Source organism: Dermochelys coriacea, chromosome 5 (genome assembly GCF_009764565.3).
Source record: "Dermochelys coriacea isolate rDerCor1 chromosome 5, rDerCor1.pri.v4, whole genome shotgun sequence".
NCBI classification, from domain to species: Eukaryota; Metazoa; Chordata; order Testudines; family Dermochelyidae; genus Dermochelys; species Dermochelys coriacea.
In genome coordinates, this window is record NC_050072.1 from 91,762,245 (window position 1) to 91,786,394 (window position 24,150).

At 43.2% G+C, this 24,150-nt stretch overlaps 1 protein-coding gene and 1 long non-coding RNA gene across 2 annotated transcripts in view; one reads left to right on the top strand and one right to left on the bottom strand.

Annotated features, from left to right (window-relative positions):
• The window catches only part of TUT7 (terminal uridylyl transferase 7), a 35,661-nt gene extending 28,397 nt beyond the window's left edge, over positions 1 to 7,264 (top strand). The window contains 4 exon segments of the mRNA XM_038402311.2: positions 4,244 to 4,320; positions 4,643 to 4,675; positions 4,677 to 4,707; positions 6,289 to 7,264. Of these exon segments, the coding sequence (XP_038258239.1) occupies positions 4,244 to 4,320; positions 4,643 to 4,675; positions 4,677 to 4,707; positions 6,289 to 6,356 (209 nt within the window). The 3' untranslated portion in view covers positions 6,357 to 7,264.
• On the bottom strand, positions 5,547 to 16,333 carry LOC122460399. Its single transcript, XR_006281679.1, has 2 exons — positions 15,435 to 16,333; positions 5,547 to 8,153 (listed from the first exon to the last, which is right to left on the bottom strand). It is a non-coding gene; the product is annotated as an uncharacterized LOC122460399 (long non-coding RNA).
• Between the last annotated feature and the right edge of the window lie 7,817 nt (positions 16,334 to 24,150).

A 24,150-nucleotide genomic window follows, 5' to 3' on the forward strand; every position in this document is an offset into this window, starting at 1 on the left:
ATCTTAAGCAGACCCTATCATTTTGGAGTATTTAACAAGATGGACTAAATGGGTCTGGATTAATGTCTCTTCAATTATATTGAGCATGCATATGTTACTGAATGTTACTTTTCAAGGGGACAAGATGCAATTGTCCAATTTCCCTTCTTAGTCCTCCGCCTGCCTTAAAGGGCACCCCGTCACCTAGAAAGATGAGACATGATTTCCACTAAAGCCAGAAAACAGGCTGTATGGCCCAGATCCTCAAGGGTATTTAGGCTCCTAAATTAGATTGAAATCAATGGAAGGTAGGTGCTTATCTACCTTTGAGGATCTGGGCCTGCATGTGGGGAAGAGTTAGTTTTCCTATTTCCAGAGGTTGTTTCCACTTCCCTCAGAATCCCTGTTAGCTCCATTTTCAAACTTTAGATTCCATTTCAGTGCATTGTACTTCCACGAAGGCTGGCTGGCCGGCCCCAGAGCTATTCTCATCTCATTTTAAACTACTGCATTCTGAATAAGCTTAAGTATTTGACAGGTTCCCCCATAAATGGTTTTAAACCATTCCCAATAATCACCAAATGGTTACTACTCCACAGGATATGGAAATGAAGCTTTTCAAAGGAGCCGCCAGGCAGAGGAGATCCATTTCCTGCAGCAGCCTTTGTCATTATCTTGTGGGGGGAATGCTACTTCGCTCAAATTCAAATTTGCTCACTAATTCAGGGAGGACTTTCAGACTGACATGGAACACCTACGATGAGGCCAGGTCCTCCTTGAAAGAGGAGACAATTGCCAAAGCGTCTTGGTATGCTGGGTTGGTTCCTTCTCCAATTTCCTCATCATTCTGCTGAGATATAGTATCCTAGATTCATAAGGGACCTCGAGAGGTCATATAGTCCAGTCCCCGGCCCTCATGGCAGGACTAAGTATTAACTAGACCATCCCTGACAGGTGTATGTCTAACCTGCTCTTAAAAATCTCCAATGATGGAGATTCCACAATTTCCCTCGGCAATTTAGTCCGGTGCTTAACTGCCCTGAAGGTTAGGAAGTTTTTTCCTAATCTCCAACCTAAACTGCCCTTGTTGCGATTGAAGCCCATTGCTTCTTGTCCTATCCTCAGAGGTTAAGGAGAATACTTTTTCTCCCTCCTCCCTGTAACTACCTTTTATGTATTTGAAAATTGTTATGTCCGCCCCCCCCCCCCCCCCCCCCCCCCGCAGTCTTCTCTTCTATAGACTAAACAAACCCAATTGTTTCAATCTTCCCTCTTGGGCATATTTTCTAGACCTTTGATCATTTTTGTTGCTCTTCTCTGAACTTTCTCCAACTTGTCCACATCTTTCCTGAAATACTCAGGAAAAGTACTCCAGTTGAGGCCTAGTCAGTGCGGAGTAGAGTGGAAGAATTATTTTCTGTCTTGCTTACAACATCCCAGATTTGCTTTTTTTGCAACAGTGTTACATCGTTGATTCATATTTAGTTTGTGATCCACTATGATCCCTCAGGTCTTTTTCTGCAGTACTCCTTCGTAGACAGTCATTTCCCATTTTGTATGTATGCAACTGATTGTTCCTTTTGAAGTGGAGTACTTTGCATTTGTCCTTATTGAATTTCATTCTATTTACTTCAGACCATTTCTCCTGTTTGTCCAGATGATTTTTAATTTTAATCTTATCCTCCAAAGAACTTGTAACCCCTTCCAGCTTGATATTGTCTGCAAACTTTACAAGTGTACTCTAATGCCATTATCTAAATAATTGATGAAGATATTGAATAGAACTGATCCCTGCGGGACCCCACTTGATATGCCCTTCCAGCTTACTGCGAACCACGATAACTACTCTCTGGGAACAGTTTTCCAACCAGTTAGGTACCCACTTTATAGTAGCTCCATCTAGGTTGTGCTTCTATAGTTTTATGAGACGGTCATGCAAGGCAATATCAAAAGCCTTACTAAAGTAAAGATATGCCACATCTGTCGCTTGCCCCACATCCACAAGGCTTGTTACCCTGTCAAATACAGTTATTAGGTTGGTTTGATATGATTTGTTCTTGAAAAATCCATGCTGCCTGTTACTTATCACCTTATTATCTTCTAGGTGTTTGTAAATTGATTGCTTAATTATTTGCTCCATTATCTTTCCAGGTACCAAAGTTAAGCTGACTGGTCTATAATTCTCTGGGTTGTCCGTATTTCCCTTTATATGGGCACTATATTGCCCTTTTCCAGTCCTCTGGACTCTCTCCTGTCTTCCATGACTTTTCAAAGATAATTAATGGCTCAGATATCTCCTCAGTCAGTTCCTTGAGTATTTTAGGATGTATTTCCTCAGGTGACTTGAAGTCATCTAACTTGTCTAATAGCAGAGGGGTAGCCATGTTAGTCTGTATCCACAAAAACTAGGAGTCTGGTGGCATATTAAAGACTAACAGATTTATTTGGGAATAAGCTTTTGAAAGCTAATGCCCAAATAAATCTGTTAGTCTTTAAGGTGCCACCAGAGTCTTTGTTGCAACTTGTCTAAGTAATTTTTAACTTGTTCTTTCCCTATTTTAGCCTCTGATCATACGTCATTTTCACTGGCATGCACTACGTTAGATGTTCAGTCACCACCAACCTTCTTTGTGAAAACCTGAAACGAAGTCATATAGCACTTATGCCATTTCCACATTTTCCTCATTGAGTAACAGACCTACCCTGTCCTGGGTCTTCCTCTTGCTTCTAATGTATTTGTAGAATGTTTTTGTTTTTTTTTTGGTACCGTTTGCATCTCTAGTAGCTTAATCTCATTTTGCGGCTTGGCCTTTCTAATTTTGTCCCTACATTCGTGTGTTTGTTTATATTCATCCTTTATTTGACCTAGTTTCCACTTTTTGTAGGACTCGTTTAAAGTAGAACCCTTTCCTAAGAAAAGGTGAGGTGCCCCCTCAGTTAATCCCTAGCCTCTAAAGGAATAGAGAATTGCAGTATCTCCTGAGGTGGTAAGATGCCCTCCTTGGAACCTTTACATAAGCCCCCAGAGCATTTAAAGCCACTGAAAAAAGTTCCTCTTCTTCCCGGCCATTTAAAGTGGCATTTGTCATATCAATCCTCTCCATGAGGAGAGTCTCAAATCAGGCCTATTCTACACTACAGCATTGCTCCCGCTGATGTAAGTCACCCACTATACCGACCTAACAACTCCAACTGTGTGAGAGGCATAGTGCTTAGGTCTATGTAATTAGGGTGGTGCAGTGTCTGTGTAGATATTCCATTACGTACATCACCTACTGGCTGTCAACTAAAGCTGAAGAAGAAAAGGTATTCGAGGATTCTAGCCAAATAGATCTGAAATGAAGTTTCATATCTGTGCTGCACCCTGTTTCTGACCCTGAGTCACTTGTCTAGTTTTCCACCTCACTGTGCATCAGATATAAACGTCTTGTACTTACCGTCAAGGCTTTGTGTCTCTGAACTGTCTCCTTTCACATTTCCCCTTGCCCCCTCATTCTGCCAATGCTAGCTTCGTTCTGCCAGCGCCACCTTATCTCTCGCGTTTCTCCATGTCTCTTTTTAAATCCTGTGCCCTACCCCTGGAATTCACTTCCCAAACCTAATTGGTCAGATTTCCTCATACTTCATTCACATTCCTCTTAAAAATTCACTTCTTCTGTCCCATCTCTGAAGTGTGATGTCGGGAGAGTGAAGACTAAAATATATTTTACTGCATTCAAGATGTCTATTTATTCATTGCTGTGGGAGCAGCTTCAGCTGTTTTTCAGTCCAGGTGACCTGCTGTATATTGACCTTTGTCGCTTCTAACATATAAGTGTGGTGATGAAGTTGTCGAATGTAATGTAAACTACATTAATCACAGAGGTGGCCGTTGCCTATCATTACATGTGTGTGTTGGAGCGGGTGGTCCTGTTGATAGATCTTTTGTACTCTGGAAATTGTTTTCTGTGTGGCCCCAAAAGTGTTCTCTCTGATCTAGTGGTAAGGGGGCAAAGTTCAATTCCCTGGTCTCCCTTGGTTTTCTGTATGACCTTGGGCAAGACACTTCTCTCTCTGTGCCTAAGTTCTGACAACTGGGCATAATAGTTCTTCCCTACTTCTTAAGGGTGTTGAGGTTGAATACACTAAAGATTGCGAGGTGATGGGGGGGTGAGGCATGCATACAAGTGCCTTTATGTAGATAATGATAAGTTGTTGGAGTTTCTAATTGGAAGGTAATATTTTTACCTTTTCAGTAAATTTTCACTTTATTTTTATTTCTCAGGTGGATCAAAGTCAGAAGGTCTATGTGGATCCCCTTCTTCACCCAGTGCTGTTAAACATGCTGGTAGAGTAAATCAGGTAAACACCAAATAATTTTCTGAATCACATTCTTCTTTAGTATACTTAAAACCATTTACAGTAGTAAGCTCCAGTTTTCAACTACGGAACACTTTTGTAGTACAACGCTGTTTATCTGTAATCCAATGAACTGTTCCCTGCGTAATCGTTGAATTTTATATGTTCGCTTATCTCTAAGTAGGATGACCAGATGTCCCATTTTTGTAGGGACAATCCTGTTTTTCGGGACTTTTTCTTATATAGGCGCCTATTACCCCTCCACCCCGTCCCATTTTTTCCACAGTTGCTATCCGGTCACCCTATCTATACGTCTCTCTTTTAGGGAATACTTTTACATGAGGAGAAGAAGAAACAAAAAAGGAAAAGTGTTCCTGAGTCCCCAAACAGGTTTGTACATTAGATTCCACTGAACAGCAACATTTTGCTGGGGATCAATCCTGTCCCATTGACTTTTTAATGTTAGTGGGATTCGGATATTTGCAGCAGCATGCTGCTTATCAAGAACGTTTTTTCACAGTTGCCGCCAGAAAAGGAGGCACTGGGACATGCTGAGCGCACCCATCACAGGCAGGTTTGCAAGCCTGCAAACTTGCCTGTTACACAGGGACTGCACAGGAGGTAAGAGGCTGTGAGCTGAATGGGAGCAGGGCAGTAGCTGGAGGGCAGCTAGATGCCAGAGCTGCATGGTAGCCTCTCAAGACTGCAGCCTACTAGGGGGTGCAGCAAGGGAAGGGAGCAGTGGGATATGCTGAGTCCTGATCTCTGGAGAGAACAGCGCAGCCCCCTTGTCCAGCCTGCAGGCAGGGAATGTACTTTCCAGCACTTCCTTCCTTAGCTGCAGCCTTGCAAAGCTACCTTCCACTTATTGGCAACTGCTGGATAATAGCAACATTTTGCTGTTGACCAAGGGGTTGCTAATAAGCGAAATCTACTGAATTTGAATTTAATTGAAATTACAGTACCTAAAAGCTTATTTTTGGGAATTGAGCATCTCCCCCAATCCTCACTGACGGGAGCTCTGCTTTCTGTGTTGATATTGAAGGCAGTTTAAACTTGTTGCTAGCACCCTGTGGGCTAAGACCAGCCTCTTGTCTACCAGAAGTTTTTTTTTTCCTCTGGCAGTTCAGTTCTGCCCCACTTTTGTTACTTTTATTTCTTTATTTACCATCAATAGTTATTGGGATGTGTTTTTTATGGGGGAGGTGAGAGGTGACAGAAGAGTACACTATTTTTGTTTGTATCAATTCTTTTCCTTCTGTGCTCCTGTTTCTGCCTACTTGAGTCTTTTTATGCATCTTGGAGTGTTCCTGTCAAGGACCATATGTGAGACCTCCTTCAAAGAACCCTAAATCACCCTCTAGAAATCCACAGGATCAATTAATTTCTTTGGGGCCAGGGTATTAAAGTAGGTTCTTTGTACAAACCAACTATCAGATCATGACAAAGGATAGTTAAAAACAATGAAAACCACTACCTAAGTAAAAAGATCCCTTAGTAAAGAGCTATAGTTGCACCAGATCCTGACTCTGCATTCAGTGTTAAAAGCAGAATAGGACGGTAACCCCCTTACACACCTGTTTCAAAAAATCAATTTTAATCTGGTATTATGGCCAAGTTTTAAGAAATGACTAGTGATTAACCATGTTTTTTTGCATGCCCAAAGCTTGACACCTTATAGCAGTCTGATTTTTGTCGGATGGAGACTCAAAGCTCTTTCAGCAGAGGAATAGGTGTTCCCTGACCCTCTGAAAGTCAGAGGTTGAAGTGTCAATCTTTAGTTTACCATGGTTGAATCTAATCTGGCTCAGACCAAGTATGTCCAGTTTGTTCTTTTCCCCCTATGGAACATGCAATGTGGAGCATGCTTAAGATTTTGGAAGCGTGGCTTGTTTTTGTGTTCAGATCATTGTTTTTCTATTTTGTTACAACCTCAATAATGTGACTCTTTCTTTTTTGGTTTCTGTTTAGGCAGCCTTGCCAATAAATACATGGCTCAGGGAAAAGCCTCACAGAAGAGGACCTACCAAGAATCATGAGGGGACTGAAGAACTCTGAAATTGCAATACAGGCCGTCCATTCACTTCAAAAATTAGGTTCATTTTGGCTAAAACTTCTGGGCTTACAAGACAGCAGCACAAAACAATCTTCAATTTGAGTTTAAAGAAAACACGGTATTTTATTTTAAATTAGATTGTTAAATCAGAGGCAATGGATTTTAATGCAGTGCTCCTATTATGGACTCCTGTTCTTAATAGATTTGAATATTTTAATAGAAAGCCATGATGTTTGTATTTGTTTACTAGGTAAAATGTGTAGATAAGAGCAGGTGCTCATTTCAAGATTTTAACATTCAACCTGATGCTTTCAAAGTGCACCAAAATTGCGTGCAAGCCAAATGTTTTATTTTTCTTCAAAAATTTCCTTTTTTGAAAGGAGGAAATGCTATTTATTAATGTTGATTGTTTACTGAAACCTTGTGTAAAGTGTTTGTGGACTACTACTGATGTATTTGCAAACATTTTATCTGCGGAGAATTGAAAAACATTGGGAAACTGTTGTGGGGACACTGCCACTGAGTTGTTTTTCCCTTTGTGATTTCATGAGTTAATATGCTGCTGTCCTCGTGTACAGGAAGCAGGTTAGTCCTGTCTGATGCTGCTAAGAATCTTTTCCCTGGCTTATAAACTGCTAAAAGGCAGGAAAAAAAGTGATAATCAGCAATTGGGGATGGGGGTTAAATGCTTTTCTGTTTTCCTAAAAAGTGAAGAGGATCCAACTGCCAGTCAATGATTTAATTAGTGTTGTCATCTTAAGATTTACTTGAAGTCCTTTTGGAGCTGGTACTATACATTCATACCCCATTGTCAGGGGACAGGAATCAACACATGGTAAAAATGAAACCACTGTTATTTATGACTTTGAAATAAAAAGTTAAAACTTGAAATTTCTACATTTCTCCTTATCTTGTACTTACAATTCCACATATTCTTGATACAAATGTAAAATTATATTATCCTAACTTATTTAAAGGGGTTATGTTTTAAGACTAAACTCCTTTCACCAAATGTCTACATCTTTAATAAAGATGTAGGCCAGGATTTTCAAAGGGGCCAAGGGAGCTAGGTCCCTAACTTTCTGTGTGTGTATACATCTCCTAAAACTCATCACTTTATAATTCTGTTTACTTACACACTGAGACATTTTAGCCAAAGATTAACAGAAAATGACCATATTCAGGTGCTGGTACTTTATCATAAAACTAAAATTCAATCTTTCCTTTGTGGGCTACTTAGTTTTTGTTGTAGTGTTTGCCTAGCAGCAAAATATAAAAGTTGCTGTGTTCTGTGTATACAATGGCTCAATCAACGCTGTATTTAAAGTTTTCTTCTTTGATTGTGATAAATGCTTTTATAGAGCTAAGTGGCCATAGAGAGACCCCACAGCCCTTCCATAGAAGATATTCGTACAAATCATTATTTGCTCCCTATCCTATAGGCTCCCGCCTGCCCTGAAACATGCAAGGATAAAGTCTTCAGGTGAAGTCACATTGAGCAAGGTTCTGTGGATGCCCTCACCTTTCATTCTGAAGCCATCTTTCCTCCTTCCACTCTAGCCTGGGTTATTGTTGGATGTTTCTCTAGGCAGCTATGAATGCAGGCCTCCTCCCGTAGCCTGGGAACCATAGTCTCAAACCTGAGGCTCATGTCAGAGCTACTAAAGCCACAGGTACTTTAGAATTGATGTTCACTTCACAACTCCGGTATGTGATATGTCAGGATTTTTTTTTTGTGCTGATCCTGCAAGCCTTCCATAGGGGCTCAGTCAAGCTCCCACTGATGTAATCAAGATACTTAAGATACAGGCAACAATTTAACTCAACTACAGAGAAGATGACATTAAATAAAAATACCCAAATCAACTGCAATCAGGATATTCAGTCAATAAAAAAACAAAGTGATAAACTATTCCATCCTAATATATCAGACAGGATAGCCAGTTCAGGTGAATAGAATGAGCAAGAAATGTAAAAATCAAAGTCCCCATAAACTCCAAAGGGATTTGTGTGCCCAGAAAATGCAGGGTTAGGTTCTAAATTAGCTTTCTCACAGAGGAAGGCACAGAAAAATTCAGAGTAATACAGACAAAAACATACACATCAATTGCAACAAATTTAGGATGACTTTTTAAAAAATAACCTATTCCACATTCTCCTTTCAATACATATAAAGGCAGCATGTCTAATTGTTAGAGCACAGGCTGAGGTAAAATGAGCACTTGATAAAATGAGTTTTAGACTCAGCCTCGCTAGGGGGATAATTGTTTCATAGCATTGTGCTGTGAAGAATAGTTTGCTTGTCAGATACTTTGGAGAATGTAGACCAATACATAAATGCTATTATACATATTTAAGTGACTGGTGAATTTCCTAACACTGTTAGCTATCTAAAGGTGGGTCAAAGAACTAAACTCCAAATTATTAATTTGGCTGCAAGTGTGTGACCCAAGGATCCGAGTCACACTAATGGCAGCACATGGTAAGAGATAAATAATAAGGTGTGCTGTGTTGAATACATTAGAAAGAAGAGAATTGGGCACCTGCCTTTTTGCATGTACAATTACCTTACTTGTATGCACAACTCAATTACTGCGTGGATCTCCTCCTCCTTTTAGAATCTTGTCCCAAAACTTTAAAATTCAGTATTGTGCTCCTAAGGCTGTGTTTGAATGAATCTGCAGAAGAACTGATTTGAACCTAAGGGCACTTCACAGCTGGTGGCATTTTTGTTCTCCAGAGTAGTTATTTTACTGAGGAATCACATGCTAGTAGCTCTTTTTTCTGAAAGGAGCTTCACTTTTACAAAACTGGGATTATTATATAACCAAATCTCTACTAGATAGCACAGTCAGTAAAGCTAAATTTTCCTGGGGGAGAAACCACAGTAAAAAGAAAATATTGCCATGCAAAACATTAAACAGATATTACATTTTCTCCCTCAAAACATACAGCCTTACATTTTGAGGTTATATCACCTTTACACTGGGGTATGTACGCTATCTACCCACAGCAGTCAGCATGTGTTATCTAGAAAGCAACTGAGAAAAGTGATGTCAAGTTTAAAGGCAAACTAAAAATTCAAAGAAAGTAACAGGGAAAATTAGCATCTCTCTCCAAGCATCAATTTTAACAGGCATTTCATATAACACCCATTATAATGCAGGTTTCAAAATCCTTTGTTACAAGGTTCTATTTTCACATGCTAATGCTTTTCTGAATAATTACCGGAGGCTGAAATTTTTGAGGCTCTCTTTGCTTGTGCGAGTGTCTAATTTTATTTAAAATTGGGCTTTAGAGTTCACGTTAAAATGGCTATTTAGATGGCTACAATTATTTGGGGTAATGTAACTGACCATTAAATACCACAGGTGGGGTTTGGCTGGAAGTATTGCCTGTGCATTCCAAGACTTTCTAATATTTAGGGTTTAGTTAGTAAATTTATGATTGGAAGGTTTCAAAATATTTGGTTTAGTGTTTGTTTATATGCTTCAATTTTCTATTTTTTTTTTTTGGTGGTGGTTCATAAGGAAACTTGTATGTAAATTATAGTGGAGGATACCTTCAGTGATTATCCACTTCTCCAGTTGGATTTTAGCAGATTATTTTTTTGTAAATAGCATTAGAATTACAAGTCCCTGAAATGATCTATAAAAACTCTGCTTTAAGACTGAGGGCGTGAGCCAACTTTCATGGAAGTCAATGGGAGTTTGTCCATCGATTTGCTTATCTATGTGATGCCTGTTCCATTAGTTTCAGAGTAGCAGCCGTGTTAGTCTGTATTCGCAAAAAGAAAAGGAGTACTTGTGGCACCTTAGAGACTAACAAATTTATTAGAGCATAAGCTTTCGTGAGCTACAGCTCACTTCATCGGATGCATTCCGATGAATGTAATGCATCCGATGAAGTGAGCTGTAGCTCACGAAAGCTTATGCTCTAATAAATTTGTTAGTCTCTAAGGTGCCACAAGTACTCCTTTTCTTTTTGTTCCATTAGTAACACCCTTGATTTTCTATATGGAGACATCCAATTGAACATATTTCGAAGAGCATACTGCACTTTTAAATTGTAATATTCATAATGTGTTGCTGACACTGAAGAGAGGCTATGTGCTTGCTCTGTTAGCCAATTTGTACACACAATTATGGTCTACGCACACAAACGTGTATAGGCAGTTTCACAGATTCATAGATACTAAGGTCAGAAGGGACCATTCTGATCATCTAGTCCGACCTCCTGCACAGCGCAGGCCACAGAATCTCACCCACCCACTCCTATATAAAACCTCACCCATGTCTGAGCTATTGAAGTCCTTAAATCATGGTTCAAAGACTTCAAGGAGCAGAGAAGCCTCCCTCAAGTCAACCATGCCCCATGCTACAGAGGAAGGCGAAAAACCTTCAGGGCCTCTCCAATCTGCCCTGGAGGAAAATTCCTTCCCGACCCCAAATATGGGCAAGATTCACCAGCCAGATACTACAGAAAATTCTTTCCTGGGTAACTCAGATTCCATCCATCTAATATCCCATCTCAGGGGATTAGTCCTATTTATCCTGAATATTTAAAGATCAATTACTTACCAAAATCCCATTAACCCATCATACCATCTCCTCCATAAACACCGAGTGTGTGTGTTTGCTTGCTGAGGAAGTATCCGAGCGTGTGTTTGCTGGGAGGGCAGGGAGAGAGCCTGAGTGAGTGTCTGATTGGCTGCTAGCCTGCAGGGGGCGGGCATTAGGGTGTCTGTGTGTTTGCGTCAGGGAAGCCTGGCTGTTTAAAAATAGCCAGAGCCTCGCGAACCAGCTGAGCGGCAGCGGAGCAGCGGGGACAGCAGAGCAGCTCACAGCAGGAGTTTGCCTGGGAGTTCGCCTGGAGTGAGCCCAGTGAGGCTTACATCTTGCCAACGTCTCTGAGGAAGCTCATAGTAGGTAGGTGATATGGAAGGGGGGGGTTCAGCTGTTGTGACCTGCACTGGATGTGCCATGTTTGTCTTTCTTCCACAGGACAGAAGCGACTTTGTCTGTACAAAGTGCAAGCTGGTCTCCATATTGGAAGAAAAGATTGAAGGTCTGGAGCAACAGGTAACGACCCTGCGTTGTATACGAGAGACTGAGGATTTTCTGGACCAAACTCAGGATAGCCTTCTAGGGGCACAAAGCTCTAAAGATATAGAGCAGGTTGCACAGAGGAGCCAAGAGGCCAGTGAAGAAGCTTGGCAACATGTGACCTCCAGAAGAGGTAAGCGGAATGTCCGGGTTCCAGTAACACAGACACAGGTAACTAACCGCTTTCATGTTCTCTCCACAGGTACCAATGCGGAGAGTGGACCAGATGATATGTCTGGGGGGAGAAAGCAGAAGGAGACTCCGCTGGTTGGGAGGCATGAGATGCGATGTCCTGAGGTTGGGGGTTCCACGACCACCACTCCCAAGAGGAGAAGGCGGGTGGTGGTGGTCGGGGACTCTCTCCTCCGGGGGACTGAGTCATCTATCTGCCGCCCTGACCGGGAAAACCGAGAAGTCTGCTGCTTGCCAGGGGCTAAGATTCGTGATGTGACGGAGAGACTGCCGAGACTCATCAAGCCCTCGGATCGCTACCCCTTCCTGCTTCTCCACGTGGGCACCAATGATACTGCCAAGAATGACCTTGAGCGGATCACTGCGGACTACGTGGCTCTGGGAAGAAGGATAAAGGAGTTGGAGGCGCAAGTGGTGTTCTCGTCCATCCTCCCCGTGGAAGGAAAAGGCCTGGGTAGGGACCGTCGAATCGTGGAGGTCAACGAATGGCTACGCAGGTGGTGTCGGAGAGAAGGCTTTGGATTCTTTGACCATGGGATGGTGTTCCATGAAGGAGGAGTGCTGGGCAGAGACGGGCTCCATCTTACGAAGAGAGGGAAGAACATCTTTGCCAGCAGGCTGGCTAACCTAGTGAGGAGGGCTTTAAACTAGGTTCACCGGGGGAAGGAGATCAAAGCCCTGAGGTAAGTGGGAAAGCGGGATACCGGGAGGAAGCACAGGCAGGAATGTCTGTGAGGGGAGGGCTCCTGCCTCATACTGGGAATGAGGGGCGATCAACAGGTTATCTCAAGTGCTTATATACAAATGCACAAAGCCTTGGAAACAAGCAGGGAGAACTGGAGGTCCTGGTGATGTCAAGGAATTATGACGTGATTGGAATAACAGAGACTTGGTGGGATAACTCACATGACTGGAGTACAGTCATGGATGGTTATAAACTGTTCAGGAAGGACAGGCAGGGCAGAAAAGGTGGGGGAGTAGCACTGTATGTAAGGGAGCAGTATGACTGCTCAGAGCTCCGGTACGAAACTGTGGAAAAACCTGAGTGTCTCTGGATTAAGTTTAGAAGTGTGTGCAACAAGAGTGATGTCATGGTGGGAGTCTGCTATAGACCACCGGACCAGGGGGATGAGGTGGATGAGGCTTTCTTCCGGCAACTCACGGAAGCTACTAGATCGCATGCCCTGATTCTCATGGGTGACTTTAATTTTCCTGATATCTGCTGGGAGAGCAATACAGCGGTCATAGACAATCCAGGAAGTTTTTGGAAAGCGTAGGGGACAATTCCTGGTGCAAGTGCTAGGGGAGCCAACTAGGGGGAGCGCTTTTCTTGACCTGCTGCTCACAAACCGGGTAGAATTAGTGGGGGAAGCAAAAGTGGATGGGAATCTGGGAGGCAGTGACCATGAGTTGGTTGAGTTCAGGATCCTGACGCAGGGAAGAAAGGTAAGCAGCAGGATACGGACCCTGGACTTCAGGAAAGCAGACTTTGACTCCCTCAGGGAACAGATGGCCAGGATCCCCTGGGGGACTAACATGAAAGGGAAGGGAGTCCAGGAGAGCTGGCTGTATTTCAAGGAATCCCTGTTGAGGTTACAGGGACAAACCATCCCGATGAGTCGAAAGAATAGTAAATATGGCAGGCGACCAGCTTGGCTTAATGGTGAAATCCTAGCGGATCTTAAACATAAAAAGAAGCTTACAAGAAGTGGAAGGTTGGACATATGACCAGGGAAGAGTATAAAATATTGCTCGGGCATGTAGGAAAGATATCAGGAGGGCCAAATCGCACCTGGAGCTGCAGCTAGCAAGAGATGTCAAGAGTAACAAGAAGGGTTTCTTCAGGTATGTTGGCAACAAGAAGAAAGCCAAGGAAAGTGTGGGCCCCTTACTGAATGAGGGAGGCAAGCTAGTGACAGAGGATGTGGAAAAAGCTAATGTACTCAATGCTTTTTTTGCCTCTGTTTTCACTAACAAGGTCAGCTCCCAGACTGCTGTGCTGGGCATCACAAAATGGGGAAGAGATGGCCAGCCCTCTGTAGAGATAGAGGTGGTTAGGGACTATTTAGAAAAGCTGGACGTGCACAAGTCCATGGGGCCGGACGAATTGCATCCGAGAGTGCTGAGGGAATTGGCGGCTGTGATTGCAGAGCCCTTGGCCATTATCTTTGAAAACTCGTGGCGAACGGGGGAAGTCCCGGATGACTGGAAAAAGGCTAATGTAGTGCCCATCTTTAAAAAAGGGAAGAAGGAGGATCCTGGGAACTACAGGCCGGTCAGGCTCACCTCAGTCCCTGGAAAAATCATGGAGCAGGTCCTCAAAGAATCAATCCTGAAGCACTTAGAGGAGAGGAAAGTGATCAGGAACAGTCAGCATGGATTCACCAAGGGAAGGTCATGCCTGACTAATCTAATCGCCTTTTATGATGAGATTACTGGTTCTGTGGATGAAGGGAAAGCAGTGGATGTATTGTTTCTTGACTTTAGCAAAGCTTTTGACACGGTCTCCCACAGCATTCTTGTCAGCAAGTTAAGGAAGTATGGGCTGGATGAATGCACTATAAGGTGGGTAGAAAGCTGGCTAGATTGTCGGGCTCAACGGGTAGTGATCAATGGCTCCATGTCTAGTTGGCAGCCGGTGTCAAGTGGAGTGCCCCAGGGGTCAGTCCTGGGGCCCGTTTTGTTCAATATCTTCATAAATGATCTGGAGGATGGTGTGGATTGCACTCTCAGCAAATTTGCGGATGATACTAAACTGGGAGGAGTGGTAGATACGCTGGAGGGGAGGGATAGGATACAGAAGGACCTAGACAAATTGGAGGATTGGGCCAAAAGAAATCTAATGAGGTTCAATAAGGATAAGTGCAGGGTCCTGCACTTAGGATGGAAGAATCCAATGCACCGCTACAGACTAGGGACCGAATGGCTCGGCAGCAGTTCTGTGGAAAGGACCTAGGGGTGACAGTGGACGAGAAGCTGGATATGAGTCAGCAGTGTGCCCTTGTTGCCAAGAAGGCCAATGGCATTTTGGGATGTATAAGTAGGGGCATAGCGAGCAGATCGAGGGACGTGATCGTTCCCCTCTATTCGACACTGGTGAGGCCTCATCTGGAGTACTGTGTCCAGTTTTGGGCCCCACACTACAAGAAGGATGTGGATAAATTGGAAAGAGTACAGCGAAGGGCAACAAAAATGATTAGGGGTCTAGAGCACATGACTTACGAGGAGAGGCTGAGGGAGCTGGGATTGTTTAGTCTGCAGAAGAGAAGAATGAGGGGGGATTTGATAGCTGCTTTCAACTACCTGAAAGGGGGTTTCAAAGAGGATGGCTCTAGACTGTTCTCAATGGTAGCAGATGACAGAACGAGGAGTAATGGTCTCAAGTTGCAATGGGGGAGGTTTAGATTGGATATTAGGAAAAACTTTTTCACTAAGAGGGTGGTGAAACACTGGAATGCGTTACCTAGGGAGGTGGTAGAATCTCCTTCCTTAGAGGTTTTCAAGGTCAGGCTTGACAAAGCCCTGGCTAGGATGATTTAACTGGGACTTGGTCCTGCTTTGAGCAGGGGGTTGGACTAGATGACCTTCTGGGGTCCCTTCCAACCCTGATATTCTATGATTCTATGATTATCAAGTAGAATCTTAAAACCAGATAGATCTTTTGCCCCCACTGCTTCCCTTGGAAGGCCATTACTATTGGAAAATATGGCTCTGAGGCTAAATATTCCTAAGTATAAATCAAGATGGCAGTTGTTTAAACTCACCTGATATTGTTTTCTTTAGCTATAGAGAAAACAGCTTTGCCTTCTTATATTGCCTTGGGATGTTTCATGTCTCTCTGATCATCTTTCACTGCACCACCCCCATGTCTTTGCTGAATATTTGACATGTTCTCTCAGCATATCAGGACTGGATATGAGGAAGGCAAAAGGAAGGCCTTTCCTTTAAAAAAAATAATTAAGTTTTCAATATAATACACTGTCAACATCTCCAGCACCTAACCTAGCACATAAACACCAGAAAAAAAGTTGACTATTTTATTCTTACAAGAGAGGCAACACTTGTCCTAGAGGTCTTTCATTACAGGTGACTATTTTATTGAGAAAAATAAGTAAAGAAGATTAATATTAATTTATGCCCTGCAATCTAAAATATATTGCACCCCATCTGTGTAAAAATTTTTATTCACAAGAATTACATTAATTCATCAAGCATTTACATTTGTTTTTGAAGTTTAATTGTGAAACCATCACTTCAGAGAAGTTAAACTTTAAAAACATTAGGACAAATGCCTCTGCATCAGAGTAAATACAAATAAATCTAGACAGTTGGTGTTGCTTGGGCATGCATTAGCTAGCAATAGGTAATATTAAGAAGAAAGATGACACAGCTAAGGAGGATCTTGCTGAAGTATGAAGCAACTAAAACAGGTCTCCATCTTTAAGTTGTTAAATCTTTGCTCCAAATATTCACACTCCCACACTGCAGCAATAGAGATTATGGCTGGTGTTGCTTCTCTTCCCATTAACCTTTATCCCAGAATCATAGGACTGCAAGGGACCTTGAGAGGTCATCTAGTCCAGTCCCCTACACTCATGGCAGGAATAATCATCATCTAGGCCATTCCTGACAGGTGTTTGTCTAACCTGCTCTTAAAAATCTCCACAACCTCCCTAGGTAATTTATTCCAGTTCTTAACCACCCTGACAGTTAGGAAATTTTTCCTGATGTCCAACCTAAACCTTCCTTGCTGCAATTTAAGCCCATTGCTTCTTGTCCTATCCTCAGAAGGTTATGACGACCAATTTTTCTCCCTCCTCCTTGTAACAACCTTTTATGTACTTGAAAACGGTTATGTCCCCCCCTCAGTCTTCTCTTCTCCAGACTAAACAAACCCAGTTTTTTCAATTTTCCCTCATAGGTCATGTTTTCTAGACCTTTAATCATTTGTGTTGCTGTTCTCTGGACTCTCTCCAATTTGTCCACATCTTTCCTGAAATGCGGTGTCCAGAACTGGACACAATACTCCAGTTGTGGCCTAATCAGCGCAGAGTAGAGTGGAAGAATTACTTCTCGTGTCTTGTTTACAAAACTCCTGAAAGTATATCCCAGAATGATGTTCACTTTTTATGCAACAGTGTTACACTGTTGACTCATATTTAGCTTGTGGTCCACTATGACCCCCAGATGCCGTTCCACAGTATTCCTTCCTAGGCAGTCATTTCCCATTTTGTATGTGTGCAACTGACTGGTCTTTCCTAGGTGGCATACTTGGCATTTGTCCTTATTTAATTTCATCCTATTTACTAGCATTTGAAGTTCTTCCTGCTTATTCTCCATACTTCTTGCACTAGCATACAGACGTCTAAGATACTGATTAGATTCCTTCCCCCCCCACCCCGGTCCTGTCTTCTCTCCTTTATCCCTGCTATAACACCCCACGCTCCCCCCAAATTCTGATCCTTTTCCCAGGTCTCCATGGTTTTGACTTACCTGTGGGCTTTGCTCACCTGTCCCCTTCAAACCTAATTTAAAGCTCTTCTCTCTAGGTTAGCCAGTCTGTATCCAAATATGGTGTGATAAATCAAGTGGGGGTAGCTCCCTTTTATGGACACTCAGCCAGCCAGTTAGCTGTAAAAATCCCTCTTGATAGCTGTTCTCTGCTTGCTTTATCTGTAAAGGGTTAAAAAGCCTCCCTGGATAGGTTTAAAAGAAAAAAAAATGGACACCTGACCAAAAGAGCCAATGGGAGGGCTAAAACTTTTAAAAATTGGCAAAAACCTTCCCTTTCTTGCCTGTTGTTCTCTCTGGGCTGCAGGGACACAGAGCAGCAATGCTATAAGCAGGAATGCTGTGTAAGGTTTGAACCAGGTAAGAAAAATTATCTTCCATACCTAGAAGGAATCACTGGGACAGGGAAAGTTTAGATAGATGCGATCAGGTTTATTTCAGCTTGTGGATCTCCTCTGCGCTAACCCAGATGCTTTTGTTTGCTTGTAACCTTAAGGCTGAAACCCCAAGAAAGCTCTTTTGGGTGCTTAATTTTTGGAATTGCTCCTTTAAAATCTACCAAAAGCCTAAGTTCCAGATGTATTTTCTTGCTTTTTGTTTTTAATAAAATTTACCTTTTTTAAGAACAGAACTGGATTTTTCGTGGCCTAAGAGGTTTGTGCATATGTTGTTTAATTAGCTGGTGTCAACAGCTAATTTCCTTTGTTTTCTTTCTTAGCTCTTCCCCGGAGGGGGGTGAAAGGGCTTGAGGGTACCCGACAGGAATTCCCAAGTACTCTTTCCTGGGGCCCAAGTTTTTTTTTTTTTTTTTGCATTTGGGTGGTGGCAGCGTTTACCAAGCCAAGGTCAGAGAAAAGCTGTAACCTTGGGAGTGTAATAGAAGCCTGGAGTGGCAAATATTAATTTTTAAAATTCTTGCAGGCCCCCACCTTCTGCACTCTAAGTTCCAGAGTGGGGATTCAGCCTTGACATATGCTCGTCCCCTTCTTTGATAGGTGGACTCCATCTCTGGAACAGTATCCCCTGGTCAAGGAAGCTGAAGCCCTCCTGGCAACACCATCTTCGCAGCCAGGCATTCACCTCCAGGATACACCTGTCTCTGTTTGTGCCTCTACCCTTGACCAGAATGATCGAAGAGAACACCATCTGCGCTCCCATCTCCTTCACCCTTACTCCCAGAGCCCTGTAGTCTCTTCTCATCTGCTGAGGGTCATACCCCACAGTATCATTAGTGTCCACATGGATAAGTAGCATGGGGTAGTAGTCAGAGGGCCGGATGATCCTCGACAATCCCTCTGTAATGTCTCAGATAAATAAAGTAGGAACAAAACCAAGGGGAGAGGGCATGAGAACCAGTAGCCTGCACATGGTGAAGGACAGATACCTTCAAAGCCATACACACAGTCCATCCTACAAATGCTAGGGAAAGACTACCATAGGAACAGAAACAAAGAGGAAAAAATACATGTCAGCAGTGCCCCCACATGTAATATACATACATATACATTATACATACACACTGTCTTTGCTCCTCCATTTCTCAACAATATATTAAACTGGAGTGTAGGACAATGGGGAACAGAGACATTAAAGAGAGCATGAGAAGCTATGGTGTACCAAGGCAGGTGCAGCAAGCTATCTTTAACACAAATTAACATAGTCAGCTAACTCACTGCTCCTTCCATATCACACTGGGATGGAACAAAAGGGATTTTTCTGTAACACTATCAAAGACTGTGGAGGTGATCATTCACATTTCTTCTACTTTCAGTAGTGGGACTTTTAAGTAAAACTCAAAGACATAGACAGTCTTTTGTTTGAACTCTTAACACAGATGAAGCTACAATACATCAGTCACACAGCTTCACTATAGCCAATCAAATAAGTGTACTTATTAACTAGTTTCAATACAGTCCTTCCTATTGGCATAGTAGCTGTGACATGAGCTTCAGGTTTGGGATTTTGGTTTTCAGGCTACGGGAGGAGTCCTGCATTCATAGCTGTCTACAGAAACACTCTCCCTCTCCAACTAGCTCTCCAAAAGAACAAGAAAAAAAACCCAACAACCACACAGGCTGAGGCAGAAGGGGGAAGGTTGGCTTCTCCTTTGAGGGGTGTCCCTGTGGGTGCTCCACTTCAGGTGTCCATGCGCTCTGCTTGTAACTGGAGATTTCTAGTAGCAGTGCCTAGTGGGGGTCGCACATGCGCGGTCGCCGTCTCGTGCTGCCTTAGGCAGTTACATAGTGCTGCGTGACCAGCTGTACCTCAATTCCTTCTCTACTGCCTTTGGATTCAGTCAGAGCAATTAGCAGCACCTCTTACCTACTTTTAGATAACTATAAAGCTGTGTTAATAGTCCAATGAGATAGAAATAATAATAAAAAAAGCATAAAGAGTAAGAGTGACTTTCTTTATCTCCCTTATTAGGAAAATAAGTTTAGGCTTCTATAATGTTACTAAAAAAGAAAAGGAGTACTTGTGGCACCTTAGAGACTAACAAATTTATTAGAGCATAAGCTTTCGTGAGCTACAGCTCACATGAAGTGAGCTGTAGCTCACGAAAGCTTATGCTCTAATAAATTTGTTAGTCTCTAAGGTGCCACAAGTACTCCTTTTCTTTTTGCGAATACAGACTAACACGGCTGCTACTCTGAAACCTATAATGTTACTGCTTCCCTTTTCAATTAGGGACAGAACCTGTCTGGCATGCCCAGGTTGCTGGGATTTAAATGCTCCCTGACTTGCAGGCTGTCAATCCCTATTTCTAACAGACATGCACGGTGCGTCTGCAATGTGGGTGAGATGCATATCCCTCAAAAGTGTCCACATTGCGGTAATCTAAAGGCCAGAACAAGAGATCTTCAATGTAAAATCCTTATGATGGAGAAATCTCTGCAACTTGCCTCGGACCCTGCCCAGCCAGTGGCAGCCTCTGACAGAGGTCCTGCCTCAACAGCCCCTACAAAAGAGCCTTTGTCCAAGAAGGTTAAAAAAAGCAGGCTCAGATGTCACCAGTGGGAATCGGCTAAGAAAAAGCATTCCCCAACAGCCAAGACTACGTCGGTACCGACAGCACCGGGACCTTCCGGTACCACAAGTTCCCAGAGAGCGAAAGACCATAAGCGAGAAAGTTCTGATGGAGGCTCACACCGCAAAGTAAAACCCTCCGCCTCAGTACCCAGAGAGCCAAGACGACACTCAGCACTGAGCGGCGCAATGGAACCACCTGGGGTACCTACACAGCACAACACAAGATCCTCGACAGTTGCAGCTACTACTCACACTCCCGTACTGGCAGCAATGCAGACATTGGTAATGGCATTCATGATACCACACCAATTCTTAAGGCATATAGATCTACTGGTCTCCTCAGTACCGATAGCATTCCAATTCAATCGGTACTGAGCTGGCTGACCACTCTACCTAGATCGGCTTCCCATCTCCAGCGATGATGATAATGAGGATGAAGGGGAGATATGTGCACCTAATCACTCCTCACACAGACCAGGTCCATCCCACCAAACAGGATACCACTCATCTTCAGATGCACATAGCTGGTATGGGCACCCAGGGTGCCACCTCCCATGTCCTTCCCTCTAAATTGGCCCTACTGGGATCTGTAGGCAGTATACAGGGCACAACACCACAAGATGGGGATCAATATGAACATCAAAAGGTGGATAAGGAGTTGGTTAAAGGGAAGACTGCAACGGGTCCTACTGAAAGGCGAACTGTCAGGCAGGAGGGAGGTTATCAGTGGAGTTCCTCAGGGATCGGTTTTGGGACCAATCTTTCCAGGAACTCTTCAAAAGGGTGGCAGTCCCTAACCATATCCCTAGAAGAAGAACTTCAATCGCAGCATAAACTACTGGATATTCTTCAGACCTCTACTTCGAAGAAGATAGTGTTGCTAATTAACGATGCTATTATGGAGTCTGCCAAAACCATCTGGCAGACACAAGCAACATCACCCCCATCATGCAAAAGATCGGATAAGAAATACTATATGCCATCTAAGGGAGTGGAGTTCTTGTTAACACACACCACATCAAACTCACTAGTGGTGGAAGCTATAAATGAGAGGGGAGAGCAACACCATACTAGAATAACTCCGTATGACAGAGAATGGAAGAGGTTAGACCTCTTTGGTCACAAGGTGTATTCATCTGCAACACTGCAGTTTTGAATAGCTAATTATGGAGCCCTACTGTCAAAATATAAACATACAATATTTTCGAGAATGTCAGAATTTACTGGCAGCTTACCAGAAGACACAACAAATTAAAAAAGAACAAATTAAAGCCAACATCGCTGAAGGCCATCTCACTGCCAGGACAGCATTGCAGATCTCACTTGACTCTGCGGAAACAGCAGCATGCTCCATTGCAACATCAGTGGTCATGCACCATGCATCAAGGCTTCATTTCTTGGGGTTCCCAAGAGAGATGCAGTCAATGGTCGAGGACCTACCCTTCAAAGGCCCAAAACTATTTGCAGTCAAAACTGATGAGTCCCTTCATATTCTGAAGGACTCTAGGGCAACATTAAAATCCCCGGGCATCTACACACCTGCAAATAAAAAGAAACAGGACAGGTATTATACACAGAGATTCCCATTGCCACCATACACACAACCACACAGACAGTTTGACCAACGCCACAAGCAAAGCAGACCAGACGTCGACAAAACCAGAATCAACCTTCGACGTCTCAACAATCCACCTTGAGACAGCACTCTTGAAGGTATGCTCGAGGGCACGAGACAATCACTCATTCTAACACTGAAACTATCTCCCGACCATTTGGATATCGCTTGTCACTGTTTTACAGAGTCTGGCGCACCATCACTGCAGACAAATGAGTTCTGGAAATTATCCAAACTTGTTATTTCACCCTTTTTATCTCCATCCCAACTCCCCATCCCTCTTCAGGGACCCCTCTCATGAATACCTGCTGCAACAGGAAGTAAACCATATTATATACCTCGGTGCAGTGGCACCAGTACCAACACAGCACAGAGGCAAAGGGTTTTACTCACACTATTTTCGAACAGTGGAGGCCCATCCTGGACCTAAGAAAACTCAACAAATTTGTAAAACCCAACATTTCAAAATGGTGACACTAACAACTATAATCCTAGCATTAGAAAAGGGGGACTGGCTCTCGGCCCTCAACCTACAGGACACATATTTCTGTGTTACCATCACACAGAAGATTCCTAAGGTTCACCCTAGGAAAAACACTTCCAATACAAAGTACTACCCTTCAGCTTGCTGGCCCCAGAAGGCTTCTCTCCAAAGTTTTAGCAGTGGTTGCAGCACACCTCTGCAGACATGGAGTCATGATATTTCCATATCTGGACAACTGCCTCATAAAGGCCCCAACACAACACAAAGCTATAAATGCCACACAGAGTATGATAACCCTTTTTTATGATTACAAATAAACATAAAGTCAACACTGATACCTGTCCAGAAACCGGATTTCATTGGAACGTCTCGACTGTTCAACAGCTACACAACCCTACCTTATCAACACTTCATCACACTCGTCAACTTAATATCAACAGTGACAGACAGTCCACAAACATCTGCCAGAACATGCCTACAACTTTTGGGACATATGTCAGTAATGATGTTTGTCGTCAAACACACCAAGTTATACGAGATGCCTCCAGGCTTGGCTTCGAACAGTGCACATACCACACAGGCACACCCTAAGCAGACATCTCACAATGGCAAACGACTCCCTAAAATGGTGGACACAATTGAAGAACGTCTGTACAAGAATCCCATTTCTACAAATGACTCCAACAGTTACAATTCCACGAGGGATGCCTCCCTAATAGGCTAGGAAGCGCATTTACTCAACACAGTCCAAGGTCGATGGTCCCCACTGGAGTCCAACATGCACATAAACTTGCTGGAACTAAGGGCAGTCCACAACACATAGGAGCACTTTCTACCACAAATAAAAAAAAAAAGCCATCAGGATCCTCACGGACAATGTAGTGTGCATGTTTTACATAAACGTCAAAGGGTTGGGGGGAAGAGCACAATCACACTCCCAATGCACCAGAGGCAATACTGCTCTAGAATTGGTACAACATTGACATATCAGTATTCCACCTGCTGGGATGTCAAAACACAAAAGCAGATGCACTAAACAGAGTTTTCACAGAATCGTGAGTGGGAAATGGACCCTGGAGATCTACCTACGATATTCAAACTATGGGGATTCCCTACCATAGACCTCTTTGCAACAGCACAGAGCACCAAGTTCCCACAATATTGCTCCAGAGCTGGACTGGGACCCCGTTCCCTAGGCAATGCTCTCCTCGTCAAATGGGATGCACTGTTAATGTATGCATTTCCTCCGACCCCATTCCTAACCTGGGTCCTAAACAAGATCAAGGAGGACAAATCCAGAGTCATCCTAATAGCACCTAGATGGTCCAGACAAATATGGTTCCCATACCTGTAAAAGATGGCAGTGTGCCCACCTTGAAATCTTCCTCTCATATCTCATCTCCTCTCCCAAGATGCAGGACACATCCACCATCCCAACCTCAATACTTCACCTCAAGGCCTGGCTACTCCAGGGCTGAGAGGAAATGAAATGACCTGTTCAGAGGAAGTAAAAGACATATTACTGAACAATAGTAGACCAAATACAACAGGGGTTCTCAAACTTTTGTACTGGTGACCCCTTTCACATAGCAAGCCTCTGAGTGTGACCCCCCCCTTTATCAATTAAAAAACACTTTTTAATGTATTTAACACCATTATATATGTTGGAGGCAAAGCAGGGTTTGGGGTGGAGGCTGACAGCTCACAACCCCCAACGTAATAGCCTCGCGACCCCCTGAGGGCTCCTGACCCCGAGTTTGAGAACCCCTGAAATACAAAATAGACATATATTCATAAGTGGAAATGGTTTAACATACGGTGCCAGGACAAATATCACATC